The sequence below is a fragment of the Falco naumanni genome, chromosome 18, assembly GCF_017639655.2.
Source record: "Falco naumanni isolate bFalNau1 chromosome 18, bFalNau1.pat, whole genome shotgun sequence".
Lineage (NCBI taxonomy): Eukaryota > Metazoa > Chordata > Aves > Falconiformes > Falconidae > Falco > Falco naumanni.
In genome coordinates this window covers 3,089,710-3,107,923 of record NC_054071.1, presented here as the reverse complement: position 1 = coordinate 3,107,923, position 18,214 = coordinate 3,089,710, and the positions used below count along the sequence as shown (strand labels likewise).

Genomic DNA, 18,214 nt, shown 5'->3' with positions numbered 1-18,214 from the left:
GGGACGCTGTCCTTGCTGTTGGCTTGCGATAAGGGCGCAAACTGAGTAAGATAATAAAAAGAGCAAAACAGAAAATTGTCCTATCTCAGCAGCCACCTGAGCTGGTGGTAAGATTCTGGGCTGGACTCTAGTCCCCCAGCTGCTTTAACAACACACGCTAACACAGTCTCCAGACAGGATGTTTATTGTGGAAAGCAATGGGCATCCCCGCTCCTTCCAGGAGCAAGGCCCTGGTGCCTGTTCTCCAGGAGAAAGGTGGCTGCCTGCAGGGGGGAAGCCCTGCCTGCAGGGGAGTCCTCCTGTGCACTTCCCTGGACCATACCGAGCACCGTGCAGGCCCTTGCAAGGGCGGCTGCTCCGTGCTCAGGGCCAGGCGATTCCCCCAAGCTCGGGGCACATCCTGCCCCGCCAGGCCCGCAGCTCACTCATGGGGTTTACCGGGGCCGGGCCGAGCCCTCAGCTCTTTGCACTCTCGGCCCGCGCCCGGGCCCGGGCCCGCGCCGCCTCCGCCTCCTGCTCCAGATCGTCCAGGAACCGTTCCTGCGACACCGAGTAGAAGGTGTAGCCATCTGCGGGGGGTGCGTTAAGGAAAAGAGCAGGCGCGTCCGCGGCGCGTCCCCGCCGACCCCGCCCCGCCCCGGCCCCGGCCCCGGCCCCGGCGCCGGCCCCGGAGGATACAGATGCCAAGCACCACAGCGCCGATGCCGAGCGCCACCAGCGCGTTACGGCCGCGGAGCCGCCGCTGCAGAGCGCGCTGGCGCTGGGCGCGCTCCACCTGCGCCATGAGCAGGCGCTGCTGGGGGCTCAGCCCCGGCTCCCGCTCCGGGTCGATGCGCTGCGCGAAAGGCGCCTCCCCGCCCGGCTCCCGCGGCGCCGCCATCTTCCCCGCCGCCGCTTCCGCACAGCGCGGTGACGTCACATCCGGCGGGGACGCTGGCCAATCAGGAGGGCGCCGGCGGGGCGGGCTGGCTACGCGCACGTGTAACGGAAGCAGGGCGTCGAGTGGTTGGCTGAGGCCGGGCGCGGCGGAGGAGCGCTCTGATTGGCGGAGCGCGGCCTCGTGACCAGGCAGGCGCCGAGGTGGGGCCCTGCACAGCCTGGGCGGGCCCGTCCCCTGTCCCTGACCAGGTTCCTTTGCCTTCACCAGCACAGCCTGGGCCTGGCGCAGCGGTTGGGCCCAGTGCCGGGCCCGGTCCTGGTTCCTTTGCCTTCACCTGCACAGCCAGGGCCTGGCACAGCGGTTGGGCCCGGTCCTGGTTCCTTTGCCTTCACCAGCACAGCCTGGGCCTGGCGCAGCAGTTGGGCCCAGTCCCGGGCCCGGTCCTGGTTCCTTTGCCTTCACCTGCACAGCCAGGGCCTGGCACAGCGGTTGGGCTCAACCTGGTCTCTGTCCCTGACCCAGTCCCAGTCCCTGTCTCTTTCCCTTTGCCTTCACCTGCACAGCCTAGGCCTGGCCCAGTGGTTGGCCCCCGTCCCGGGACCAGTCCCGGTCCCTTTGCCTTCACCTGCACAGCCACGGCCTGTCTCGGTGGCTGGGTCTGGCCCAGTCCTGGTCCCTGATCCAGTCCCAGTCCCTGTCCCTTTGCCTTCACCTGCACAGCCAGGGCCTGGCCTGGCGGTTGGGCCTGGCCTAGTCCCAGTCCCTGTCCTGGTCCCAGTCCCTGTCCCTTTGCCTTCACCTGCACAGCCAGGGCCTGGCCTGGCAGTTGGGCCTGGCCTGGTCCTGGTCCCTATCCTGGTCCCAGTCCCTGTCCCTTTGACTTCACCTGCACAGCCAGGGCCTGGCCTGGCGGTTGGGCCTGGCCTGGTCCCAGTCCCTGTCCCTGTCCCAGTCCCTGTCCCTTTGCCTTCACCTGCACAGCCTGGGCCTGGCCCAGTGGTTGGGCCCAGTCCCTGTCCCGGTCCTTTTGCCTTCACCTGCACAGCCTGGGCCTGGCCTGGCAGTTGGGCCTGGCCTGGCCTGGTCCTGGTCCTGGTCACTGTCCCTGACCCAGTCCCAGTCCCTGTCCCTTTGCCTTCACTTTCCCTCTCATCCCCATCTTTACCTACACCTGCCCTGTGGGCAACAGGTGCCGTGGGCCCCTTCCCCCAGACAGCCTGGCTGCTAAGGGGTTGCAGCTCCCCGGTTGTGCCTCTGGGACACCAAGGCCCCAGCGCAGCCCTGGGGGGGCTCTCAGTGCCCTTCCCCACTGGCACCGCTGACGCGCTGTGGTGCCTTTGAAGTAATTATTGTCCATAGGGCTTCTGGCCCGCACTGCTCAATGGCATGCCAGGTGCAAGCAAGATCGCGGTACTGTGACGCAGACCCCATCTTCGGCCAGGTCATTCCTGAGGTTATTGAGGATAAGCTGATCTGTCTGGCCACAGAGAACGAACAGTACCTGAGCAAGCTTCCGGATCAGGCCGGATGCTTCAAAGAGACACAGATAGTGGGTGAGACTGTTTTCTCAACTACAGCTAACTCCTGAGGCAGTTAACAGCTGTATAATTAGCTTCTGTTGACTGAACTGAATGACTGTTGCACTTTTTTGCAGAATTTATATTCCTTTTGTGTGAAAAATGGCACTTGGACCAGCTGGCAAGGTACCAAGCGGTGGAGTTATTTGAAAGGTAATAAATATCCTGAACGCTCAGTGCATTTCTCATTTCTCTCATGTGGTTACACTGTGCACACTCTACACCACTCGTTCAAACAAGAGCTTTGCCTCTTTATTAATTTAATTCAAATTAACAGCTATCCACGTGTTCTGAGTATGTGCAGAATTGCTGTTCTTTTTCTCAGCAGAACTGTTTTCTGAGCAATTGTGGGTTTTGTAGGTTTATGATCAAGCAAGTAGAACAAATCTCCAGAGAGAATGTTCGGTGTTGTGAACAAGGACAAGGGAGCAGCTGGAGCTCCCTGAAAGATCAGATAGACGACACATTTGTCCTGCGTCTTGTCTCGTGCGTTCAGCTTGCAAGCAAACTCTCCTTACACTATAACGTAAGCCAGCTAAACCTTTTAACACTTTTTAGCAGTGTATTAATCCAGTATGTTAATCTTTCTTAGAAAGTAGATTTCCTCTTTGAAGGGCAACAATGACAATGAAATGCAAAGGATATTGCAGACCTAAATCTTTTCTGTTTAGGGCAGATCAATTGTCACTTGTAACAATTTGTCAAGAAATGTTCCCATTTTCCCCATACTGGGGAAAAAAGCACTGGCTGTGGGAAAACTCAGCCTGTAGTTGTTGAAAACTTAGGGCTGCAGAGGGTTCATACCTGCCTGGGGAAGGTTTACGGAGTAGAGGAAACCTGCAGGAAAGAAGGTCCAAACTGGATTTCTCATGCCAGCTGAAAGGAGAAGTTGGGCAGCCGGGCTAGTGGGCAGCACCACAGTGGCTCATGCTTCAGTGCCGTGGGAGGAGTTAAGCAAAAAAGTACTTTGTTCTTAGCAAGTGCCTTATGGCCTAGGAGATAATTTGTCTTTTTGTTTTTTTCCCCTCTTCAGATAGTTAACAATGACACAGCTGTAAAATTTCTGCAATCCTTAAAATACTCATACACCAAGCAGGATTTGCTCGACTCAGAGCTTGCTGTTTTAAAAACTCTGCACTTCCAGATCAGTGTGTCAACTCCTTTGGCTTACGTGGAATTGCTTCTAGAGGTTTTAGGTAAAGAGTATTAATAGGAGAGAATGGGAAAGTTTTTTAAAAAGCATAATAGAGCTATTACTGATCTGAACCAAACTGTGACATATTACAGACTTTTGCATCCTGTGAAGGCACGTTTCAGATTGTTCAGGGCTTTACTTCTCAGATGAGAACTTTGTCCTTAGTAGAATCTGCTGAATGTTGTTGGACAGCCAGTTGTGACTCATTCAGTAAAAGATTGAGTTTAAAAACCCCAAAACATCGTGTAAGGCCACATTTTCTACGGAGACTTACCATTTTCTTTGCCCGGGCCTGAAAACCTGCATTTCAGAATGAGTGAAATTATACTGAGACTGAGAAAGCCGATGGCATCAGGCGACTTGTGGCATTCAAAAACAAAGGGCAGCTGTCACTAGAAATCTTCATCCCTCACTTACAGTAACCAATGCTTCTTTCTAATTTGGTTTAATGGCTCAAAATGCATGGCTGATTATGTATGATCTCTGTGTTAGGACATAACGGCTGCTTGCTTCCGGCAAAACCATTGTATCAGATGTGTGTGCAACTACTAGACTTCTCCTACCTTACAAGAGATAGCATCTATGACACTTTGTTGAAGATTGCCATTGAAAATTCAACACCAAGTGAACTGCAGGTGTAAGTACCTTACGTGACCATTACTTAAAATAACTATTTGAAATTAAAACCCTAAAAAAAACCCTAAGAAATAGTAGCATAATACCCATTATGCTACATTTTGGGCATGTTTTTTAAAAATTTAATTTTGGAGGGCTTTCAGCATTGTTTATTGATCTTAATATCCCAGTTCAAAGCAATGTGCTTCATCATGTTTCCTTTAGGTTAGGGGCAAGCTAGGAAAGCGTTTAACTTAATTGTAAAAACCCTGCTTTAGCACTGTCCATTAAACAGTATCAGGCTTTATTTGGACCGAATAAGCTATCATGTCCATAGGCTGTATAGCGATTCCAGAAGCAGGAGCTTTTGAACTGTAAAGCTGGTGTTACTTTGCACTAGAAAACACTTTTACTTCTGCAGAGCAAAGTTTCTGACAGTAAAGGAAGATTTCATGCTGCTGGCTGTTGGAATCATCAGCACAAGCGTGTTCATACTAAACCCGGAGCACTGGAAGCAGGTACAGGCGCTTCTAAACACGTGAGCTCTATGTGAAAAAATGTGAAGGTTGCTTATATGTTGAGGCACAGCAAGAAGACAGGTAGGCTCGACTGGGAGTGGCGTGAGGGAGGTGATGACAATTCAGGTTTTTTAGCAGGAAGAGCGTATACTTTTGTAAGAATAGTATGAGGGTACAGGCCAATCCCGCAGGAAGGCTTGTGCTTGCGCTAGTGTGAGCGTTTCCCCACGCTGCAGCTTCTTCACAGCCAGAACAAACCCCCCTAGATGTCATTTCGTTGGCAGGTGGAGAAGCGATCCCACGGGACAGCTTCCTGCCCAGACTATATACTGAATACTGTAACAGCCTATTACAGAGAGCAGCTTTTCCATTTCACTTCTTTAGTAGAAGCAATTAAGTTAGAAAAGAAAAGCAAAACAAAATACAACCCACCCAAAACAAGCAAGTAAGCAAACAAAAAAACCAACCAAATAAAAAAACATACTGAGAGGCTTCAGCTTTTGTTGGAGTGTACTGATGGAGCACTATTATTCTCATTAGATTTGGAGGATTAAGAAGTATGTCTGTAAATAATGTCTCAGGCACTAATTATTTTTTTGTTTGTCTGTTGGTTTTTTTTTAAGGTTGTGGAGCATTTAACCAGTATCACTGGCATTACTTCACAAAGTATCTTAGAATTTTCTTATGCAGTACTGAAACATGTCATTGGCAGTACCGCTCCCAAGCAACACTACAGAGGCTTTGGAACAAAAGCTCCACAGAACGGAATTTTGTCTTTCAAATAGAGCTATCTTCTACGGCCAGTCGCTACCCTATCAGCAGCAAACTGCTACGCTGCCACTAACCGACCATTTCATGTGACACTGCAGTTTGGTTCATACTTTTGAACACCAGGTGCTCCCTAACATTTCATATATTATGTGTGAATTAGAAAAACTCGACCTTTCAGGCAGTGTGCAGAAGCAAAGCAGCATTTCTCTTTCAGCACCGAAAACTTTATTGTAAGAGTTATAGCTTCTAATTTATAAGTTTCCTTTAGAGAAAACTCTTAAGAGTGGTATTTTGAAAAGGCATTAACGTGCACAGTACTCTGCTTGGTAACCTGCATTGCTAGGAGCAGCTTGCATGCCCAGCTGGTACAAACAGGGCTGTATCTTCTTTTTTGGCTCGCTGCTTTTTAAAAATTAAAGCACTGTCCTGGGCAGCCTGCTGCAGCCAGGCTGCTTGTTCCTGCATTCCCTCTTTGCCACTGCTCAGAGCCTGTTCGCTCTTGCCCAAAAAAAGCCACCTAGTTGACCGGTGTCATGAAAAGGACAGAATCCCACCAGTTTTGCAAGCAATGCAAGTGTTCAGCACGTCCATGTAAGTGCCAGGGGCTGTTCACGCTGCGCCTGGCATACGCCAGATGAAAGCACGCCTTGTGTAGAGCAGTGTTTTATTATTTACTTAGTGTATATCTGTGCAAGAACCGGCTGCAGGAAGTATTACAAATAGTATCACCGTAGCGAACACATATTTTAAACTGTATCAAACCTCGTTAAGGTCAGTGGCACAAAGAAGTGCTGATATGACTTAGAAAATACTTTATTTCAAACTGTAGTTACTCTTAAATGACCAAGCAGAGTTTCCATGAGTTCTTCCACCTTATTCCCTGTGTTTATAACATTTTGCTTTTCTCATCTGTGTTAAACTGTAACAGAGTAGTATCAAACTCACTGGTGAATTTCAGCAGTAATTTATACACGTATCTATAAACCTCAGAAGTGCTGGTTTAGCATCTGTTTAATAGCCGATTTTTTTTATTCTGTTCAGCTCAATGATATAACTTTACATATTGCTTTTCTATATACTACTTGTAATAATGGTATTTTAAATAAAGTGTCTTGTGGATTTTTGGTATTGTAAACATTTTGTACTGGTTAATATTAAGAGACATCTTGATTTGACTTTCTCCAACGAAACGCAGACACTCTACAGCTGCCAGGACGAGTTCTTTACATGGTTATTTGTTATAGAATTGGGATGAGACCCAGGCAAGACCCCACTTCAGGTTAGTTAACATGAATTTTAGTGCTTTTGTCCATTGCTCCTCAGAGTTAAATTGCGTTTTAATAGAGTAAGAGCCGCCACTGCCACCTGTATCTTCGATCTTCCCTTTCTCCACGTCCATCCTGTGTCACACACAAGGTTTTATTAGCGCATTACCATCGCAAGCGTTTAATCTCAGTACGATATCAAATACTAAAATCCACATCTGACATTCCTATTATTCTGTGTAAGGATACTTTGTTTTTAAAGGAAATCTAGCAAGCCTCAGATCTTCACCCGAGGAACTAGCTTGAAATTTCAGTTCTGTTAAGAGCAAATATGGTAATCCTGCACATTATACAGATTATTCCAGAAAGACAGGACTGAAACAGCAAGCAGTGCTGTAGGCTGCTCCAGAGGCTGGTCAGTGTTGCACAGGACAGCACACCAGGCCTTAACGTGACACGTTATGTAGCAACACTCACCTATAAGGCAAACAAAACCGAGTTTCGCCTTTTTCCACTTCCTCTTTGAATTGCTGCACGCAGTCCAGGAAAGCCACCATTGCATGATCAAACTTATTGTCCCAGAAGAACCTCAGGCCTCCAGAACAGTACAAGGGGAGTTCCTGAAAAAGAGATTTGTTTCAGGCACCCCAAACGCTCCATTTTAGATACTGTCACTGCAGCTCTTTAGTCCTGTGCGAGGCTTAAATTTGTCATAGGATGCTTAGAAATGGTTTGTGGCACGTAGTAGCAGGACTTGTTTTGTGCAAAGAGCCTACTGCGTGCAGGCCTGGGTTCCTAATGACCAACAGCCTCCCAAATCACTGTATCTCTGGCCAGCTGTGGTCAAGTTCAAGAGCCCTGTCACATTTTAATGCTGCTGGATGGCAGAATGACTGGCTTGATACAGGATAGAGTGAGACGTTGCTACGGGCAGCCAGCTCTCCTGTACTGTATATTCATAAAGAGCTGAGCTTGCCTTCTGCGTCCCCAGCATGACCAGGGCTCTGGGGCATTCAAGGTCAGCGTCCTCCAATTCACGCAGAGTCTCTTACCTTTGATTTGTCCGTGAGGGACTCTAAATACGAGTGGTTGCCGTACGGTACCAGGCGGTATCTGAAAGGAGACAGGATTCACAAGCAGATGAGTCCAACTGCCTTTATCTGGGTTGTAAGTGAAGTTTGTATTGCGTTGGATATACCTTTGAAATTTCAGGCCCATTTTGTTAGCGAGGGCGTGTAGCAACAGCACGGTCTGCCCCCAGGCAGCATTGATCTCATTCCATTCTACAGGAACACTGGGGAGACGGCCAAGTCTGAAGTTATTTATTGTGCCAAACTGACCACTGTGCCTGCGATAAGAAGAATTATAAATAAACACACTGGGGCAGGACCAGCTTCTAACACAGCTAACCAAACAAGGGCCGTGTACTGAACAGTTACGGAACGCACGCTGCTAACCAAGCAGAAGGAGGGTTTGGGGGCTGTGGCTAAAAGCATTTATAAATACCAACCACTTGTTTATAACAGTTAAAAAAAAAACAACAAACCAACAACCAAACCTAAGAAATCCCCCCCAGCCAAACACCCAAACCCCTGAGCTACCTGCTCCGTGAAGCCTGACATTAAAGCGTTACCATTGGCTCACACACTGGGTCTCGGTTCGTTAACAGGGTTCGTGGAGGAGCCATTTCGGTCTACTCAAGAGATCTACACGGTGTTGCAAACCTCTCTCAGCTGACGCTGTTGACAGCTGCGGCCACCTGCTTTGTTGTGTGGCAGCTATGACTTCAGCAGCACCTTTCCTGTCCAATGCAGTCTTACTTAAACGGCCCTAGGCTGCAGATTCTTAGCAAACTGATGCGGTTTTCCAGCATCTGCATTACCAGATGTGAAAGGTTGCATTAAACACGTTGGTTTTCTTTAATTTATCCAATTGCATCTGGGCATAGCGCATTTGGTTGTCCACACTTTTCAGCTCGTCATCTAGCTCCAGTTGTTGCCTCTTGAATTCACAATATTCTTTCTGATACCTTTTAATAAAAGCAAGACAGGAAATGTTAAGTACAGGCATTTAGTGACTGCTCCTAGGGCATACTAGTTTTTTTTTTAGTCTAGCCCATTTTGCAAAAAGTAAGCCACTTGCATCTGAGCATTATTGACAGGTTTCTCTGCGCTATCATCTCATTTATGTTACCTAAAATCCCTGCCATAAGCTGCAGTTGAGGTTCACTCACTGAGCTTCCTCCTGCTCCAGCCGCTCTGCCTCTGCCCTGACTCTCTCAAAGTCTTCAGCCACAGTCTTGCGGTTCTTCTCAACGTCCTCCAGCTCCTGAATCAGCTGCTCTTCCTCCAGCGCAAGTTCTTTCAGTTCCATTTGCAGTTTCTCCTTATCATCCTCATTCATCTGCTCCAGTATCTCCAGGCATCTCCTAAAGGAGAGCAACAGGATTACCAAAACAGGGATCCTGGGAAGCCCCCACCACTGACAGCCCCCAGTTTGGCGACAGCCTGCACACGCGAGCAGAAGCACAAGCGGGGACTCGAGCGTGCGTGCACCTCTCGTTCATCCCAGGCTCTCTGTGCTGATCCTGCGCTGCGGGTCAGGAACGCACGCAGGAGAACAGGGGGGCGAGACGGTGACCAAGGATCTGTGACTGCCTGTCAGCAACTGTCTCTGTGACGCCCTCGATCGCCTGGGAATGCTGCCACACGGGCAGCGTGGGCAGGCGGCACCAGTCGTTCTGATGGGCTCACAAGCTTCAGCTGGAGAAGCTGCATGCCACAGGACTCTCAAAAATAAGTTTTTCATTTCGTTCAGACAAAGAAAACCCCAAGCACTGAAGCTGGGGACATCTCTTACGGATCAGGGAAAGTCAGATCAGGGCCGTATTCCTTCCCTAGGCTTCAAGCTAAAGCAACTTGGTCTTGGGTCACCTCCAGACCACTCACTTGTAGTTCTGGCACTCGTTCTCCGTAATGTTAAGCTGTGTGTCTAGTTGGTCCAGCAGAGTGTCCGTGCATTCCTCACACAGGGGGTGATCCACATCCGTCTGCCCAGACATAATGTCAAAGAGGTCGCCGGTGACCTGCAGGAAGAGCTCACCATTAGCTCCAGCGACGGCACAGGCAGCTGCTGGCTGGTTTTCAGCAGGCGGGCTTGTGCTTCTTCAGTTAGCAAAGTAATTTTTTGCAGATCAGATCTTGATTTATAATAAGCCAGCTTTACCAAACTACTCACCAACAACAGTACTGGAAGACCAGCGCTACGGGAGACTTTGCAGTTTAATCTTGAAGAGTATCTAGAAAAACTGATGCCCCGTTCAAAAGCACCAGAGCTTACCAGCTGGTGTAAAACTTGCCTTCAGTCTCCGGCTGAGGTTTTCCATCGTGCCGCCATCTGACGCCTCTCCGATCAGCGTAAAACTGTTGGCGCTCTCTGTTGACATCATTCTTGGAAAGAATTTTACGGAAAGCTGAGTGCCAAGGGTCTGGGGGAGGCAGGTGTGGTGCTAGCCTTAAAGCTGAGCCTAGATCGGGAGTCGGGAAGGGCGGACACGCAGGATGCACCCGCGGGAGGACAGGGCAGCCCGCGCCTCTGCCAGGACAGCATTAAGTCATAGCTACGAGCAGTGTCCCGAGTGCCGTGCCCGGGATTTACGTGCCCCCAGATGGCCTTGCCGCTCGCTGGGGGCCCGGTGCCGCGGGGTCCCCCGGGGCAGGCTCCCAAGGGGACGCACCCAGCGGCTGCCCCTGCGGCAGGGCCCGGGGGCTCGGGTTGCCCGGCGGGGACTGTGGGGGCCCTGCCCAGGCCGGGGGTGCAGCGGTGGCCGTACCTGGCCGGCGGGATGAACCTCCTGGACACGCCATCCTGCCGGTTCTCCGCGAAGGCCTCCTGTGGGCACAGGGACACCGTCACCGCCGGGGCCCGGGAGGGGATGGGGGGGGGGGAAGGCCCCGCCGCCGCGCTCCGCCGCGCCGTACCTCCGTCAGGGCGCTCTCCTCCTCGGGCGCGTCCCCGGGCCGCGCGGGGGCGGCGGTCAGCAGCGGGGCTGCGGGAGAGGAGGCGTCACCCCGGGTCAGGCCTAGCGCCGCGGCCCGGCCCCGGCCCCCCGCCCGCCCCGCCGGTACCGGTCAGCTCCTGGATGGTGAGGCGGTCCAGGATCTTGAAGGAGGTGTCGAGCTTCAGCGGCTGGCTGCAGCGCTGGCACACGAAGCTGACCTGCGTGGTGCAGGCGGGCGGGCGGCTCCCCTCCATGCCGCCGGCTCAGCCCCGCGCCCGCTCCGCCATCGCCGCGCGCCGGATGTGACGCAGCGCGGCGGGGCACGGTCCTGGCAGGGGTGTAAGCGCCGCGGCCGCCATTTTCCCTTCGCCTCGCCCCGCCCCGTGTGAGCGGCCAGGACCCGGCGGGACGCGTGCGCGGGGTCACGTGGGCGGCGGGCGCGCGCCCCATTGGCGGGCGCGCGGCGTGAGGTCAGTTCCGGTGGCGGCGACGCCGGTGGTGGGGCAGGCGGCAGCGCGGCCCCGCGCCAGACCCGCAGCCGGACCCGCCCGCCGCCGCCATGGCCTCGCTGCTCAAGGTGGACCCGGAGGTGAAGCTCAAGGTGCGCCCTGGGCGCGGCCCGCCCCGCCCCGCCCCGCCGCCGCAGCTCCCCCACCCCCCCGCCGCCTCAGCGGCCCCGCCGGGCCGGGCCTCGGGGCCCCGCCGCCCCGCCCCGCCCCGCCCCGGCCGTGTGGGCGGCCCGCCCCGCCGGGCCCCCCCGGCCCCGCCGCTCCCCCGCGGTCTGGGCGGGAGCGCCCCGCGGCCGCCCCCGAGCGGTGCCCCGGCGGAGGGGGCCGCGGGCCGGGCCCGTGCGGCGCGGGGGATCTGCCGCCCCGCAGCCAGCCCTGGCGGGAGCCGCGGGTTTCCCGTCCCCCCGCGCCTTCCCTCGCCGTTCCGCCCCGGTCTCCTGAGTGCCGCCCGCGCAGGCGAGACCCGCGGGGAGCGGCTTGTGCCGTCCCTTGGCGGCCGCCGCTCGGTGCTCGCGGGCTCTCCCGGCCCGTGGGGGGCAGAGCCGCGCTGGAGCCGCGGGGCTCGGGCCGTGGCGGAGCTCCCGCACCCTCAGGGCGCGGCGGGGCCGTGGCCGAGCTCCCGCATCCGCAGGGTGCAGTGGGGCCGCGGCTGAGCTCCTGCATCTCTGGGGCCGTGGCTGAGCTCCCACATCCTCAGGGTGCGGTGGGGCCGTGGCTGAGCTCCCACATCCGCAGGGCACGGTGCTCGGCTCGTGCTGGGCCCCGCTTTTTTGGAAATGACTCTGAACTGTTGTTGGCTTTTTTCCTTCCGCAGGTTGACTCCTTCAGGGAGCGGATCACGAGTGAGGTGAGGAGCATCTCTCTGCCGCTGCCCCAGAGTGTGGTAGCACAGCAAAGAGGCCGTTCGGCCGTATCTTTCTGATGGGCTTGATTGCGATTTGGGCCTCTCCTGGAAGCTTAGTGGTGCTCAGTGCCAGTTATAAACTGGAGCAAGGTTACTGGGCCTCATGGCTCTCCTGGCATCTTGGCTTAGCGTGACGGTTGGCAGCAGGCAGAACTTGTGTTCTCTCCTGTTTCCTGCCTTTGGACAGCTGATTTCTGCGGCGTTCTTGCCTATTAGCGGGAACTTCGTGGCGTTGTTTCATGTCATTGTCTTGTCCTTTCTCAGGCTGAAGACCTGGTGGCAAACTTTTTCCCAAAGAAGCTGTTAGAACTCGATGGGTTCCTTAAGGTAAGGGATACAGATGACATATACTTTTTCATTTGCAGCTAGAAGTTGAAAGCCATGTGGCAGGTCTTGTCCTGTGCATTTTATTGTCTGTTTCACCTTGTTACGAAGACCCGAAGCAGTGGCTTGGTTGCTTGCATGCATTTGAGCCCTGCTAGCTCTAGAGGGTGTGCTTCCTTTTTCCTTTTTCTTTGTGTGATCACCACGTTTATCTTTTCTGCGTATTTGGCAACTTTGGGCCGTCCTTTGCGATGCTGTGGTCTCACAGGAACCCCAGTGCTGCAGACAGTTGATAGCTTTGATAGCAGTCTGGAGCTGGCACTTTGCTCTTGGGTGGGGGGAGGTCTTGTCACAAGCCTATTGTTATAGATTTTTTTAGGGTTTTTTTTCACTCATCCTTGCTTTATAGTTGGATAAGGGGGAGGTCTGAATCTTTTGTCTTCTCGTTGTGTTTGGTGTGGCTGAACTTATTAGTTCATAATTAAATAACAAAAATCCTCTTTATTTTCCAGGAGCCTATCCTGAATATTCATGATCTCACTCAGATCCATTCGGACATGAACCTCCCAGTGCCTGACCCAATTCTTCTCACGAACAGCCATGATGGACTGGATGGGGTAAGGTTACTCTCTTGGCTGTGATCCCTGTTTCTGTTAATTAAAACTGCATGGCTTGCTGTGTGCTGGAATAGGGCATTCTTATTAATAACATGCTATGGCTCTCCCAAAGGCTTTTAGGAATTGGTCTCTCGAGCTTGGGAAGTCTGCTGGAGGTAACGCTGTGCTCTGCAGCCCTCCTTTGTTTTTAAGGAAGAATGGTTAGAAACCAGGAGCATAGCAGAGGCTCTAGAGTTTTCCTTGTTTCCTTTACAACACTGTTACAGCTTACGACTAGTTTGTGAGTAAAACGTTTTGTATATTTTAGCCAAATATGAAAAAGAGGAAGCTGGAAGACCGCGAAGAGACCTTTCAGGGTAAGAGTCCCCAAGTCTCTTGTGTTGCTGCCTGCCCCCTGAACCAGTGCACCATACCTTAGGGATGTGAAATCAGTTGAACCCCGCTTGACCTGTCCTGACAGCAGCTGCTGCTTGTGCTAGCCCGTTCCCACAACCTCTCAGAGCCTGACCTACAGACGTTCTGTTGTGGAGGAGTCAGGTTCCAGCTCTTAAAAGCATAATTAGGACTTCTCTCATAGACATAAGTAGTACTTGCTTGAGCTTGGCCTGCTGACAGAGGCAGCTGATCTCCCTGTGGCTCTGTGCTGAAAGCTCTCCTTGTCTGGAGGAAGATACCAGGCTTTGGATTAAGCTGAGGCAGAAACAGCTCATACACGTGCATCAGGAAAATCCTTTGTGCCCAGCCTCAGCAACCTAGAGCTCTTCAGCTCTCATCTCCACTCCGTGTTTTCTCTTTTCCTTCCTTTGTGGTAACCGCTGTTATCCCACATCAAATTTCCCCTTCCCCACAGGTTAGCTGTAGCCTGGATCAGTGTCCACTGCTAGCCTTTGCAGGAGATAGGACACTTGGGTGGACGTTCGGTCTGATCCCCTGGCGCAGCTGTTCCTACGCGTTGCTAACGCCAGGTGTTTTTCTGCTGTGCCGCTAGGTACCAAAGTGTTCGTGATGCCCAATGGGATGCTGAAGAGCAACCAGCAGCTGGTGGACATCATTGAGAAAGTGAAACCAGAAATCAGGCTGCTTATCGAGAAGTGTAATACGGTGGGTATGAGCGCTGGAGCAAGCGGAGACGGTAGGATGCTTTTGCTCCTGGAGAGACAAAGCTGCTCTGGGCGGAAAGAGCAGCCCCCTCTATCCTGTAGGCAAGGAGAGGCAGGATTTGTATGGCAGCGCCTGAAACTGGCTAGGAGGTAGTTTTAGGGAAATTATGTTTTTCTGAGCCCTCAGGGAGCTCTGCAGCTCACCTGAAGGAGGAGGAGGTCTGTCACACAGGCCTCCTTGAGGCTTTTCTTCACCCTTCTTTGTCACAGACACCTGCCGAGAGCTTCCCATGGGAAGCTGGGCTTGTGGGGTGTCCCAGCTGTGGTGGGGAACGATCCCCTTGGGAGTGCTGCATGAGCATGAAGGACATGAACTGTGGGGCAAAGGCAGAGTCCTGGAGGGGTTGGTAAAACTTCTGAGAAAGAGACCTTTGTGGAGGTGTTGGTGTTGATCAGTGTTGTGATCTCTCCACCACAGGTCAAAATGTGGGTGCAGCTCCTCATCCCCAGGATAGAAGATGGAAACAACTTTGGTGTTTCTATTCAGGTAAGGCACCGCTGGCTCTGTGCCCTGCTGCAGGAGAGTGCCATGCTCCAGGGACGACAAGGGTCTCTTGGGTTCCTCTGAATCTTTCATTTGATGGTATCCAACAGCTGCAGTCGTGGGGTTGGGTTAGGTTTTAGAACCCAAACCTGAGCTTGATATGGCAGGGCTGAGACATGTTGCTTTGGGAGCCCTGATGGCCAGTTGCATTCTCCTGAAGCTAATTAATGGCTTCGTTGTCTTCCCTGCAGGAGGAAACAGTTGCTGAGCTTCGAACTGTGGAGAGTGAGGCAGCATCCTACCTGGACCAGATTTCTAGGTAGGCACGCAAGAACAGACCTCTTTTGGGGGATCCCCTTGGAAAAGGAAAGTGTTTGGGGAAGGTCCCCCAGCTTTTCTAGGGCAGCTTGGGCCCGACAAAAACCTTGGTGCTATTTGTCTGACCTTGAGTCTCTCCCTTTTCCTACCAGATATTATATCACAAGAGCAAAGTTGGTTTCCAAAATAGCCAAGTACCCTCATGTGGTAAGTAAGCAGGGAGGTGGAGATTTACATGTTACACGCTGCTGCTCTTTGGGCTGCTTCATCACTGTCCTTGAGCTGAGCGTCCTGGGGAAAAGGGAGGATGGTAAACGGATGCAGGACACCTGTGTTAGAGGAGAGCAAGATGAAGGGGGGGTTCCTTTGTGGATGGTAGGACCTTCACTTGGTGTCTGGGAGGCACAGCTGAGCTCGGGCCGCTCAGCCGTGTGTCTGCTCTCTGTAGGAGGACTACCGCCGCACAGTGACAGAGATCGACGAGAAGGAGTACATTAGTCTGCGCCTGATCATTTCAGAGCTGAGGAATCAATATGTAAGTGAAAAACCAGAGCTCACGCTGGCTCCCTGCACAGCAGTGGAGAGAGCCCTTTTGATCCTGCTGCTGCTTTTCCCTTTTCCTATGAGTACGCTTAGTCCTGGTCCTGCTCTGCTTTGGCTGTAACAAGAAGAGCCTCTCCACCATCTCCTAGAGATGCGGGTGTCTCCAGCTGAAAGTTCACAAGAATCTAGCACAAAATACTCCTTCCACCTCTGTGGGAACCTGTGATCCTAAACTTTTTGTGCAGTGCCGGCCATTCCTGGGGGTCTGTAAAGGAATCTTTTTCAGCGTTACACGCAGTGGCTTCTGTAAAGCCTGGCTGAAGGAAGCCCTTATCTTAACTGGGGGTGTGATTGCACGCAGGGGCTGAGGGTAGTGCTGAGGTGAGCTGTGTTGCTGTTGTAACCAGTGCTCACTGTGAGAGCTGAACACTGGATGACTTCACCCTTCTTGTCTGAGTCCTGTTCTCCCTTTTTGCAGGTCACTTTGCATGACATGATCCTTAAAAACATTGAGAAGATCAAGAGGCCTCGGAGCAGCAATGCTGAGACCCTCTATTAAGTGTCAACGTTTGAACTTGAGAACTGTTCAGTCAACTAAAGACCGTCATTGCCTTGGTTTGTTACGTGACTATCGAGATGGGAAACTGGCTGGAAATAGTATCGCATTCTTAGTTAAACTCTAAAGAAATTCTCGCCTAGTTTTGTGATTGGTTTTGTTCAGGTCTCAGGAGCTTTCCCTCCCTCCAGTAATGTAAAGAGAAGGCCGTGCTGCTTTGGGGTGCCCTAGAGGCTACTGCAGAGTAAGAGCACCAGCCAGGCAGGAACATTCCTTCATGCCTTTTCCTACCTGGGTAGGAACGACACTAGAGACCAAGCCCTTGTCCTGTCCCATCTCTTGGCTGGAGGCTTCACTGGGGGTCTCCAGGAATGGGGCAGACAGTCTGCAGCACGAGAGCAAGCCCAGGTGCTGGTGCAGAGGCGGAGAAGCTCGCTCTCCTCGCCGCTGGCTGTAGCTGGGCCCCTCTGCCGCTGGTGTTCTGCACTGACCCATTGCAAAGCCAGGGGACCCTGCCCCTTCGGGGCTGGTGGCAGCAGCCGCGCTCCCGAGCTGCTGGGCAGTCTGCACTCCTTTTCTGGCGCTCTTCTGACTCAGCAGAGCCTGCCCCATCTGTCTCTGCCTTGTCAGTTCTGGCTGGATCAGTGCAGAGGGCGAGGTGGTGCTTGAAACTAGGGCTGGTTGCTGTCCTGGCTGGTCTGAGCTCAGGTGGCTTCCGCTCCTATTTGTGATTTGACTAGAGCCACTTTCTTGGCTCAAACCAACGTGACTTGACATACGTCCCAGTGCCCCTTCAGCATGAGATGCTTTTGCCCGGGCTGAGGGAAGGGAGGGGCCAGAGGTCTGACACTGAAGTCCTGATAGTCTCTGCACATGGTCACCCTGAGACCCGCTGTCCCCTGGCAGTGCTCCCCACTGCCTGGGCAGAGCAGGCCAGCTGTGGCAGTTGGTGCTTGGGGGTGAGGGTGGCTGATCCCCACCCAGGACCATTTGCAGACCTTGTAGTCTTTCCCCTGCAAAGGGCACGCTCGTGTGCCTGGTGACTCCTCTAAACCGCTGGAATGTTTCATGGTCCATTGCAAACCCTTTTGGAAATGACTGGTTGTGTTGCGTCAGTTTTTGTGTGTGGCAGGTGGGCCCATAACACTGCAGGCTCCAAAAATTTCTTATTTATAGTATTTCTACTTAAGTCCCCTATTCAGGGAACGTTAAATCAATTGTTTCAGGAACCTTGCTGTTTCCTGGGTCTCACTGTTACACCTGTATATTCTTATTGTGCAGTAGCCTTAATAGTTGTGTTAACCTCATTGTAACAACAGTGACAAAATGAATTAACTTTCTACCCCTTTTTTTTTCTTTTTTTTTCTTTTTTTTTTTACTTTTTGTTTCTTCTGCTTCCACATCTAAGAGCCATGTTGTCTCTTGCTGGTTTCCCAGGGATTTGCCCAGAGTGTGGTGGGCTGCTGGCCCTTGCTATAGGCTCTTCTGTTGTTGTTTGTAGTTAAGTCAACTCTTAGTCTTCCCGCTAATAAATATTCAGTAACAAACCAACTGCGTTCTCGCTGCTGTCTGGGAGCAGCACTTCCCCTTGTGTTTCTTTGTATTGATTCCTTTTAATTTGTTTGGCTCTCTTTGCCAGATGAAAGTATGTAAACTTTTACCATGTCAAGAAATTAAAATAAGGTGCTTGGAATTCTTTTAAGGTAGCCCCTTGTGTGTGATGCTGAGCTCTTAGGCTGCCCAGTGTTAATGTCTGTTCTGGTCCTCTCTTTCTCACATCCAGTTGGTCCTTCCCTGCATTCTCCTTATTCCTCTTTCTGACTGCAGTTGTAAAATGCTATGCACTGCTTCATCAGTCGTTTCTATTCCTTTCGCATGCCCTATGCTGGGCCCACGGTCTTGGGTTTAATGCGAGCAGTCCCACCTCACCCCAGTGTGTGGGACTCGGGCTGTCTCGGTTAAAGTAGCCACGAGAGAT

The 18,214-nt window shown here is 52.4% G+C and overlaps 4 protein-coding genes across 4 annotated transcripts; 2 read left to right on the top strand and 2 right to left on the bottom strand.

The window, feature by feature from the left end:
* Nucleotides 1–168: 168 nt before the first annotated feature.
* On the bottom strand, nt 169–918 carry LOC121098903 (cytochrome c oxidase assembly factor 3 homolog, mitochondrial). The gene is made up of 2 exons (XM_040617404.1): nt 679–918; nt 169–569 (listed from the first exon to the last, which is right to left on the bottom strand). Exons 1-2 carry the CDS (start codon nt 878–880, stop codon nt 457–459), a joined length of 315 nt encoding a protein of 104 aa, XP_040473338.1. The 5' UTR covers nt 881–918; the 3' UTR covers nt 169–456.
* Nucleotides 919–2,261: 1,343 nt separating this feature from the next.
* CNTD1 (cyclin N-terminal domain containing 1) lies at nt 2,262–6,102 on the top strand. Its single transcript, XM_040617406.1, has 7 exons — nt 2,262–2,433; nt 2,535–2,610; nt 2,818–2,983; nt 3,491–3,653; nt 4,145–4,289; nt 4,689–4,785; nt 5,409–6,102. The coding sequence occupies exons 1-7, from the start codon at nt 2,262–2,264 to the stop codon at nt 5,568–5,570; spliced, it is 981 nt and encodes a 326-aa protein (XP_040473340.1). The 3' UTR covers nt 5,571–6,102.
* A 251-nt stretch (nt 6,103–6,353) lies between these two features.
* BECN1 (beclin 1) lies at nt 6,354–11,135 on the bottom strand. Its single transcript, XM_040617403.1, has 11 exons — nt 10,949–11,135; nt 10,802–10,869; nt 10,654–10,712; nt 10,180–10,270; nt 9,770–9,906; nt 9,055–9,249; nt 8,704–8,850; nt 8,020–8,169; nt 7,874–7,934; nt 7,299–7,441; nt 6,354–6,956 (listed from the first exon to the last, which is right to left on the bottom strand). The coding sequence occupies exons 1-11, from the start codon at nt 11,073–11,075 to the stop codon at nt 6,788–6,790; spliced, it is 1,347 nt and encodes a 448-aa protein (XP_040473337.1). The 5' UTR covers nt 11,076–11,135; the 3' UTR covers nt 6,354–6,787.
* A 147-nt stretch (nt 11,136–11,282) lies between these two features.
* PSME3 (proteasome activator subunit 3) lies at nt 11,283–17,787 on the top strand. The gene is made up of 11 exons (XM_040617540.1): nt 11,283–11,422; nt 12,145–12,177; nt 12,499–12,561; nt 13,071–13,175; nt 13,483–13,531; nt 14,164–14,276; nt 14,754–14,822; nt 15,071–15,138; nt 15,290–15,344; nt 15,586–15,672; nt 16,159–17,787. The coding sequence occupies exons 1-11, from the start codon at nt 11,381–11,383 to the stop codon at nt 16,237–16,239; spliced, it is 765 nt and encodes a 254-aa protein (XP_040473474.1). The 5' UTR covers nt 11,283–11,380; the 3' UTR covers nt 16,240–17,787.
* Nucleotides 17,788–18,214: the final 427 nt, after the last annotated feature.

Bases quoted from the DNA above. Each gene is read 5' to 3' on its own strand.
- PSME3 (XM_040617540.1), top strand. From the start codon at position 11,381: ATGGCCTCGCTGCTCAAGGTGGACCCGGAGGTGAAGCTCAAG. The intron at 14,277-14,753 runs GTGGGTATGAGC...TCTCCACCACAG, and splicing joins TTATCGAGAAGTGTAATACG to GTCAAAATGTGGGTGCAGCT. The intron at 15,345-15,585 runs GTAAGTAAGCAG...TGCTCTCTGTAG, and splicing joins TAGCCAAGTACCCTCATGTG to GAGGACTACCGCCGCACAGT.
- LOC121098903 (XM_040617404.1), bottom strand. From the start codon at position 880: ATGGCGGCGCCGCGGGAGCCGGGCGGGGAGGCGCCTTTCGCGCAGCGC. The intron at 570-678 runs GTATCCTCCGGG...CACCCCCCGCAG, and splicing joins CGCTGTGGTGCTTGGCATCT to ATGGCTACACCTTCTACTCG.
- BECN1 (XM_040617403.1), bottom strand. From the start codon at position 11,075: ATGGAGGGGAGCCGCCCGCCCGCCTGCACCACGCAGGTCAGCTTCGTG. The intron at 10,271-10,653 runs GTACGGCCACCG...ATTCTTTCCAAG, and splicing joins AGGTTCATCCCGCCGGCCAG to AATGATGTCAACAGAGAGCG. The intron at 9,250-9,769 runs GTGAGTGGTCTG...GCTCTCCTTTAG, and splicing joins AACGAGTGCCAGAACTACAA to GAGATGCCTGGAGATACTGG.
- CNTD1 (XM_040617406.1), top strand. From the start codon at position 2,262: ATGGCATGCCAGGTGCAAGCAAGATCGCGGTACTGTGACGCAGACCCC. The intron at 2,611-2,817 runs GTAATAAATATC...TGGGTTTTGTAG, and splicing joins GCGGTGGAGTTATTTGAAAG to GTTTATGATCAAGCAAGTAG. The intron at 4,786-5,408 runs GTACAGGCGCTT...TTTTTTTTTAAG, and splicing joins ACCCGGAGCACTGGAAGCAG to GTTGTGGAGCATTTAACCAG.